Genomic DNA, 8,687 nt, shown 5'->3' with positions numbered 1-8,687 from the left:
TGTAGATGAAAAAAGTGAGGAAAGCAGCAAAGATTTAAGACTAGACCTGATGTAGATGCATCTGACAATATATACTGTCAACAAATTATTAAAGCTGCTGCCTACAGGTCTTTCCATTGTTATGTCTTTTCTTTTATCCCTATTTACTGCAGATCGTCATGGCTGAAGAGATTCAAGTGAAGATGAATAGAGCAATCTGCCTTCCAGTAGATAATATTGCATGGCACTGAATGGTTTTAAGTATGTAACAGGACAAAAAACAGTGACATCACTAGCCTCCAAGGACATTCAGGTCTTGAGTGTTTACATCACATACAATCGTGGTCATATTTTCTGTTGTGTGTAGAATATTATACTGAATTTGAATGCAATCCAGTAAATCATGATTCAAGAGACACATCATTTTTCTCTTTGTAATCATTTATTTTTACAGTGTCGCTTCCTCTGGTCCCCTGTCTGTTTTTATCTCAGACATCTGAGTCACAATCTGTGAATCCGTCTCATTCCTTCTCTCTCTCTGCAGCTGCTTGTTGCCTCCTGGTCACTGGTCGCCTCACTTTTGTATTGTTTTTTCCATTGTCTGCTGCTCTTCCCATCATCGGTTTCTCCTCACAAAGTGTCTCTGCCTGTGTATGAGGTAAGTTTGTAAGTTTGTATCCCCGTGGTTTGAAGGGTCCTTGCATGGTCTGTGTTCCCCCATGTGAGTCATTATGGTCTGTCTCTCGCTCACTTTGGAGATAGAAGATTATGGAACGAAATTAGTGCCAGCAGAGGTTGTATTTCAGTTGCACACATTTGAATTTGTCATGCTCATATTGAATTAAAATATGTGTTTTTTTTTAAATAAATGAATTCAAAAGTGAAATTTGTAAGGCACAATTCACTACGAAACCAAACCCCTTAATTTTATCCCTGAAATGTCCTTAATTTCCCCATTATATAAACATGAATTATCCATTAAAAATAACATAGCTTTAATAAAGTAAGGTTAGTAAACCTATCATGGGTTTATAAGGGATTTATTCATGGGTTGATTCACAGAGACACTAGTAATTAAGGGATTTTTCCTGCCTTCTGTGCATGGTTTACTACTAAGTGGAAATTAATGGAAAAGTTCCTGTCTCCCTGAATTTTTCATTAAATTAGAAAGTAAGGGAATCGAGATTAAGGGGGTGTTTGAGGTTTCTATGGGATCTCCTCCATTAATTACTCCCTTAATTAATTTTAAGGGGGTTTTGTATTAATTAAGGGGTGAATTACTCAAAATGTAAGGTTATTTTAAGGGATTATCTGGCTTCAATGGCTTGAAATTACATGTGATTTTTTTTTTTATGTATCTTTTAACTATAACCTCAAATTCTGTTTTCTAAATTCAGTTTGAGTTCTCTCAGACACAATCCAGGAAAAGCAAACGAGCAAAGTTTCAATCCAACAACGTACTGGCACTTCTGTTTTCACTGTGGGCACGTCCGGACTTACACTCTCTGACCTTGTTTCTGGTCTTTTGGAGCATATTTTTGAAAGAGTTCCCGACCAAGAAGTGGCTAGTGAAAGTGCAGAAACAAGACAAGGACAAAAACTACAACTATCTAGTGAAATTTACTAGTAGTAGTACCAGTACGCTCTCTGATGTTGTTGGATTGTATCTTCATTCGTTTGTTTTTCCCAAGTCTCAGTGTGACAGCTCAATCTGAACTGAGAAAACTGAATTATATTAAAAATTATAATAATGATCACATGCAATTTCAAGCATTTTTTGAATCCAAAGTTTCAGCATGGTCATGACAAACTCAAACTCATGCAATTCAAATACAATCCCTTGGTGGCACTGGTCTCTCTCCATAGGTTTTTGGTCAGACCCGTCGTCTCTGCACATCCTGCTCCACTGCTTTGAACACTAAATCCGTGATGTCCCTGCGAAGCCTCATGAGAACCATCGAGTCTTTGATTTGGTGCATGTCGGACAGCATGACCTTCACAAACTGGCTCAGCACGTCGTTTTTGGGCCCGTCCCCCACCGGCTCCGGCGGACTGTCGTCATACGGACAGTTACAGCTCAGAGACACGGCTTCTGTGAGTTGAGGCTGTGAAGGCGGGCGGTGGAGGGGCGAGGCGGAAAACCGGGGATCTGGACCGAACGCATCAGCGCGTAGCGGGCTGCCGAACATGCTGCCCGTGTCGACGCTGCCTTCGGTTTCCTCCTCCTCGTCTTCATCGTCCTCCTCATCCTCGTCCTGTGAACAGTGACAAGGAAGAAATAGAATGCAGTAAAAGTAGACGAAATCCACTATCAAAACACTCTCTTAAAGCATAGGTTGCCTTACTTCAATTGAGAATGCATGGTAAATTGCAATTCAATTATCCTAAGTCTAAGGAAACAGAATTGAATTCCATGAAATTCCATGAAATTCCACTTCTAAGAGTTTGTCTTGACTCGCTAAACATTATAAATCAAACATTACGAATCAAATAAAAGACAGTTAAACAAATCAAACAACATTCGATCATAATGTATGTGTTTAGGATTACATGTTCTGCATCAACTACCACCTGAAAGTTTAACATTTTATGATTTTCAGTATTGATTATATATATAACACTGTGTGTAATCTCAGGTATGTGGTAAGAATAAACAAAACAAAACATGGAATTCACAGAATTTCAGTTTGGCCCTTTTCACATCGTCATGGTAACAGCTTCCACGTTGAGAAAGTGGTGCATCACAACCTCCTGTGGGAACTTTCTTTTTCTGGCTTACTGACAAACCAGTCCAACAAAGACAACAAAAACAAAATTGTAACAGTATAGCACTAGATACAAAATGTAATAACGTTATGCAAATGAGGGGATGACTGCCAAGAGATGACATCAGACGAGGAGAAACTCAAGCTAAAATTCTGTCAATGAAAGTCAATGAAAACAGGTCAGTGAGTCTTTGTACTTCATCAATGTTATTTTCTGGCAGGTTGTGGAGTGATTTAGTGATGGAAGTTGTAACGCACCGGTTTCTCAATGCGGAAGCTGTTACCATGACGATGTAAAAAGAGCCTGAAATTCCACTTCATCCATGAATTGACCCCCGACCCTGCTGTGATGTGACGCCTCACCTGAGCGTCCGTCACTCTCCGCGGGACGATGTACGGCTTCAGGAAGCTCAGCTGCTCCTTCAGCATGCGTTTCTTCTTGGTCGTGATCTTTTCCGGATGACCTATCAACCTGCCGTACTGCGTGCGGAGAGACCTGGATCTTCTCTCCACGTCGGATACTGCGAGGTTAAAACCAGACAGCTGTGGTTAAGTTCCATGTCGTGTAGGTAGACAATATCTGAAGGCACCTATGAAAGGGACATCATCACTGCTGGACACACTGTCTGTTCAGAAATACGGATCTCTTCACTCACAGCTGAAATAGTCCTAACTCTGGATGGGATCATATATATTTCACGATACGATTCGATACCGATATGGGGTTCACTATTCGATACCACCACGATACAATGTAATAAATAGAAGTTCAATAACAAAGTCTAACTGTGCAGAATTATGTTTACTTCTGACTGAGCCACAAATCTTTCCAGCAATGCCATTGGCTTGCTAGAATGTAAACAACAATTTAAAAATGTTGTCTCATTTGTGATTACTACAGCAGAATAAAATGTAGCTAATATCATGATTCATTTTTCTGCCCCATGATAGCATATTGTCACATTTCTGTATTGCGATATATTGAATTTCACTATATCGTCCCATCCTTAGCTCTAATATTCACTAGCATTTAATTAATTAACCTTAACAGCCAAGTCATATTGAGCATCATCATAATTTGCTATGTCAAACTCGGTTCCTACACTCACTTGGACAAGTGACAATCAAACTTAATGACTTTGAAGGTCTTATATGGTGAAATTCAAGGACTCAAAATTGATATGTTTTGGGGTAAGACATGGAAGCTTCATTTTTTTTACTCCTGATGTCAAGAAATCCTGGTGAAATCTGAGAGGTCCAGAGAGCTGAGACATATTGATGAATTTACTGTTTTAATATTTTTTAAAAATCCAAGTAATTTCAAGGGCATTTATTCTATTCTTATTTTATTTTCCTCAAATCCACAAATTTTAAAGGGTTTTCCAGGCGTGTGGGAACCCTGAAAACTGAACAGCTTCAGTTTGAATATATTTCACAAAGTAAGTACACATGGGGTCATTTCAGTTGTTTTGGGGAGATGGGTCTCTAACATAAGGATACCTTCCGTCCAGATGTGATATAGACAATAATAATTGAAAGAAAATCTCTCTGAGGCTTAAGCAGTGTAGTTGCTTACCATTCAGTCCCATGGATAACGCGAATTCAGACCACAGCTGAGTTTTCAACTTTTTATTTTGGTAAGATGCCTTTGAGGCATTGAAGAGACATTCGTGCTCTTTCCAGAATTCTATCAGTTTCTGGTCTATCTCATCCCGCCACTCGCGGTCCGTTTGATCCTTCGATGCCATAATCTAAACAAGCAGGCCAATAACGCACGAAATATAGATATAAACTAACCTACCACACTGGCTAAATGATAGTACTGGGATTGTTGTTTCCGTATTGTGTAATAAAAGCAACTTCGCTGGTGTTTAATACAGGCTAACAACGAGAGAAAAGGCCCACACTGCCATCTAGCGGTCAGTAGTGGGTACTCGCAATATTTTCCTCCCCAAAATACGTTTTTTCTCATGAATATTGTACAGTACAGTACAGAGGCCTACAGACATTATTAAAATTATTAGAAACGTTATTGTTTATTGGATAAATACTCATGTGACTCCCCCCACACACAGTGGTTAGAATAAATAGGTTTCTAACAAATTCACAAGGGCACCCTTACTTTTTTTTAAAGTAAGGGCAAGAAGACAAAATATCCATACAGGGCCTTCTTCTTGTACTGGGGTCATACTATGAAAAATTAGTTACCAATCAATTAGTCATAGCTGCCAAACTCTGAGTGGAACATGATTGGTTTGATGGCATGTACAAAAATAATTGTTTCGCAGTTCATTTGATATGAAAATACCCTCAAATTAAAATTGATGGCCTCTACTTTGACCTCATTGTCGTTCAAGTAGTGTGCCTTTCCCCCAGCGAGGCCTTCTCAGCCTGGTGCATCTTTCCATCACCAAGACAAGAAACTGCTTGGTGAAAGAAAGACCGCAACTAAAGGACTTGTTTGGTCTGAAATGATTTAGGGTTTTTCACTTCTTTTCCCTGTTTTGGTCAACATACTGCAGCTGGAAGTAGATATACTGATGTACCAAATTTTGTTCATGTTAAATTAAATAGGTCAAAACTCCAGCAGCACTTGAAGTATGTAGAACAACTTTATTGTTAGACCAACGCGTTTCGGCTTGTGGCCTTCATCAGGGTCATCCAGGGTCAATCCATGTCAAATTAAATACCACACTTGAAGCATCGGCCGATACGAAGCACGGCAAGCAGGATTCAGATTTACAAATTTTATTGAAAAACATAGACTTAGATCGTTATCTTGGGATGAATTGGACAAAAAAAATTGTTTCCTCCATTAGAGTGGACATCTTGTGTTTACAAAGGCAGAAAATTCACTTTGTTTTCATTTCTGATGTTACACATGGCTCTTGGCATTGTATTTTAGTGTTGGGGAAATTCTCTGATACCAGTGTAGCCTGGTATTGACTCCATATATCAGATACCAGTATCTGTATTGATACTAATCAAATGTCATGACTTCTCTATAACAAAGAGTGCAATTTCCATGTCCAAAACGTGTCAGTATCCATTTTTCAGTGTTACATTTTTGTTGAAGAACTGTTTTGAATGTTCCAGATCTTGTGTTATCGAGCTATATATCTACTGATTGGGACTACTGTAGTCAGGAAAATGCGTCTGTGGTTTATTATTCCTTCATAAAAGGTAACTACATCTACCAGCAGCCAAAACAGGCATGAATAACTTGACAGTTCCATGACATTTCCAAAACAATTTGGAAATACTTCCCACTTCTCTTTGAAAAAACACATTTTCAAATTCTGTGACTTTCACAGGTTTCCCATGGCAGTGGGACTCCTGTGTGTCTAATATGTCAAACCACTGGCAGTGGCTCCTCCTCGATCTTAATCATGTGCGGTTCTGGCTCCGTTTTGATCTCAGATGGCTGAAGCAAAGCCTGAGAACTGGTTTCACTCGTCCTCTCCATCTCTTCCCCTTGTTGGACCGGCTGCATCCCTTGACTCCTGGCCAGTCTCCTCATGTGCTGCATCTCCTCCCACCTCTGCATCCTCCTCCCTATCTGAGACCCTTTGCTCCGCCTCTTCAAGTATCTCTGCCGCCGAGAAAAGTTCACCTGCGAACACGCCGCTCGGTGCGGCCCGGTGCAGCCGTGTAACTGCGCTCTCTCCCCCGGCGCAGAGACGGACAACGGTCGGCCGCACCGTCTCTGCACGTCATCTTCCACCGCTTTGAACACCAGGTCGGTGATGTCGCGACGAAGTCTCATGAGCACCATAGGATCTTTGATTTGCCGCATGTCTGCCAACATAACCTCCGCAAACTGGTTTAGTACGTTGTGTTTTGGTACGTTCGGTACAGCCGCCGTTCGATCGGGCAGATCGGGGGGACTCTCGTCGTTCTGACTGTCGCAGCTCAAAGACATGACTTCTGTAACTTGAGGTTGTGAAGGCGGACAGTGGAGCGGAGCAGGATTTGGAGTGGAGGCAACAGACCGGGGCTCATAGGCGGGATCTGGCCCGGACATGTCAGCGTCCAGCGGGCTGCCCAATATGCTGCCGGTCTCCTGGTCAATACTGCCTTCCGTCTCCACCTCGTCATCGTCTTCTTCCTTATCATCATACCTGTCGTCCTGCAAAAGAGTAAGCACGAAAAAACATATAACCTGTAGGTACCATCCAACGGATTCCTTGTCTTGATTTCAACCCAAACACTTAGCTCGAAGACTTACCAGAGATGCGTCGACTCGCCTGCGAACTATGTAAGGCCTCAGGAAATCAAGTTTGTCCTTCAGCATCCTTTGCTGGAAAGTGTTGATCCTCTCCGGATGCCACAACACTCTCCCATACTGAGTCCGAAGGGATCTCGACCTTCTTTCCACATCAGACGCTGAGGGGGAAGAGGTGGGAATGTAGTGCCTTGGTTAAACCATGTAGTGGTAAAACATGCAAAACATGAGTTAACAGCAGTGATGTTGTGGTAAATAAAAAAGGTGGGTAAACTATGACCTTCAGTGGGTGATCACTACAAGCGAAACAACCATCAATATGCAATAGAACAAGTAACACACTGATTTGTTTTTTCCCCCCTTGAAAGTCCATGTCTTCTTATTACCTTTCATACTACTTACTTACTATGTTGTACATTATGAATTTACGTCATTAAAAAATATGTCAGCCTAAAAAGAAAGGTGGGTGAATTCTAATTCCACAAATATACTGAATTTTAAGTGGGCTTATACGCACCTAAAATCGGATTGGCCACCCTTGGTGCCACCCCAAATTTTCTTGTACATCATTGGCTGTTTAACTCTGATTGACACATTGAAATCACCTGAAATGTAAGATTGTTGTTGTTTTAAGTGACCAAGGCGCCTTATTTGACAGAAAGAAGTTTTTTTTCCAGATATTTTACACTCTGGTAGCCTATAGTCTGTTTTTCACCTAAATAATCACCGGACAATACAAGCCAAATGACTCCTTGCGGGTAATCACTTGTTTAATAGTTTGTTTCTGAGCATATTCACACTTATTTGCTTGAGTACACACAGTTGATTAAAAACAATCCAACTATATTACACTATTGTTCATTTTTAACTCTTAACCTAGTTTTTATGGTTATGGTCCTTGTACCACCCCCCCCCCCCCCCAAGTTAGTGGTGGCCTCCCCCTGCCCCCGCATCTAAAAACTCATAGAATCGCCACTGGTTGTTGGCAGACACGAATAGACGCATGCACTTTTCATGCAACACACACACACACAGACAGCCTGGGCTTTTCCATCTTACCATTCCTCTACCAAACGCATGCAGTCCTTACCAGGCTTTCCGATGGACAAGGCAAACTCGGACCACAGCTTTGACTTCAGGTCCTTGTCGTAGTAAGACTCTAACGAGGAATTAAACAGACATTCGTGTTTGCGCCAGAAATCTATCAGCATGTTGTCCATGGCAGGACCCCAGTGTGGGCCGCGGATCTGCCCGCGAAAATGTGTCATAATCCGGGGAGAGACGCCAGTTTATGCATCAAAACGTCATTTTTTTAGTTTATCGGTTGATCACACCAGAATTTATTCTTCTTCTGGATTATGTTTCTTCTTCTTCCCTTATTTTAGTTTTGGTTTTTGACGGCTGGGGAACAATTTATTGGCGCATTACCGCCACCTTCTGGACAGGAGTGTGAATCGGGAAACTTGCTATAAATCTACTTCAACCCCCAAAATAAATTATTATTAAATTATAAATTATTCAAACAGATTATTATTTATTTAATAAAGTAAATAAATCAATACATAAATATAAATAAAGATTAAATAAAGACTATCTCTTTTTTTCTAACTCTGTAGAGATTTGAAAATTGGAACAAACATCTAAAGCTAGTCTCCTGATGGTCTTCTTCATATCTTTTTAATACTTGACTGGAAACTGTTTTCTCATGCGTTCACATA

At 40.8% G+C, this 8,687-nt stretch overlaps 2 protein-coding genes across 2 annotated transcripts; both read right to left on the bottom strand.

Annotated features, from left to right (window-relative positions):
* Positions 1 to 432: 432 nt before the first annotated feature.
* LOC139648650 (uncharacterized) lies at positions 433 to 4,536 on the bottom strand. Its single transcript, XM_071524833.1, has 3 exons — positions 4,321 to 4,536; positions 3,108 to 3,265; positions 433 to 2,234 (listed from the first exon to the last, which is right to left on the bottom strand). The coding sequence occupies exons 1-3, from the start codon at positions 4,490 to 4,492 to the stop codon at positions 1,854 to 1,856; spliced, it is 711 nt and encodes a 236-aa protein (XP_071380934.1). The 5' UTR covers positions 4,493 to 4,536; the 3' UTR covers positions 433 to 1,853.
* A 656-nt stretch (positions 4,537 to 5,192) lies between these two features.
* LOC139648649 (uncharacterized) lies at positions 5,193 to 8,308 on the bottom strand. Its single transcript, XM_071524832.1, has 3 exons — positions 8,060 to 8,308; positions 6,973 to 7,130; positions 5,193 to 6,873 (listed from the first exon to the last, which is right to left on the bottom strand). The coding sequence occupies exons 1-3, from the start codon at positions 8,235 to 8,237 to the stop codon at positions 6,097 to 6,099; spliced, it is 1,113 nt and encodes a 370-aa protein (XP_071380933.1). The 5' UTR covers positions 8,238 to 8,308; the 3' UTR covers positions 5,193 to 6,096.
* Positions 8,309 to 8,687: the final 379 nt, after the last annotated feature.

The sequence above is a fragment of the Centroberyx affinis genome, unplaced genomic scaffold (assembly GCF_046629955.1).
Source record: "Centroberyx affinis isolate AG114_WGS23_722 - 3 ecotype Tasmania unplaced genomic scaffold, CSIRO-AGI_Caff_v1 ptg001235l_1, whole genome shotgun sequence".
Taxonomy (NCBI): Eukaryota; Metazoa; Chordata; class Actinopteri; order Beryciformes; family Berycidae; genus Centroberyx; species Centroberyx affinis.
Note: the sequence above shows the minus strand (reverse complement) of the source record. Positions and strands in the feature narration are given on the sequence as shown.

Coding starts and splice junctions, on each gene's coding strand:
- LOC139648650 (XM_071524833.1), bottom strand. CDS start 4,492: ATGGCATCGAAGGATCAAACGGACCGCGAGTGGCGGGATGAGATAGAC. Junction 3,266..4,320: donor GTTATCCATGGGACTGAATG/GTAAGCAACTAC, acceptor TTAACCTCGCAG/TATCCGACGTGGAGAGAAGA. Junction 2,235..3,107: donor GGAGAGTGACGGACGCTCAG/GTGAGGCGTCAC, acceptor CACTGTTCACAG/GACGAGGATGAGGAGGACGA.
- LOC139648649 (XM_071524832.1), bottom strand. CDS start 8,237: ATGACACATTTTCGCGGGCAGATCCGCGGCCCACACTGGGGTCCTGCC. Junction 7,131..8,059: donor CTTGTCCATCGGAAAGCCTG/GTAAGGACTGCA, acceptor CTTCCCCCTCAG/CGTCTGATGTGGAAAGAAGG. Junction 6,874..6,972: donor GGCGAGTCGACGCATCTCTG/GTAAGTCTTCGA, acceptor ACTCTTTTGCAG/GACGACAGGTATGATGATAA.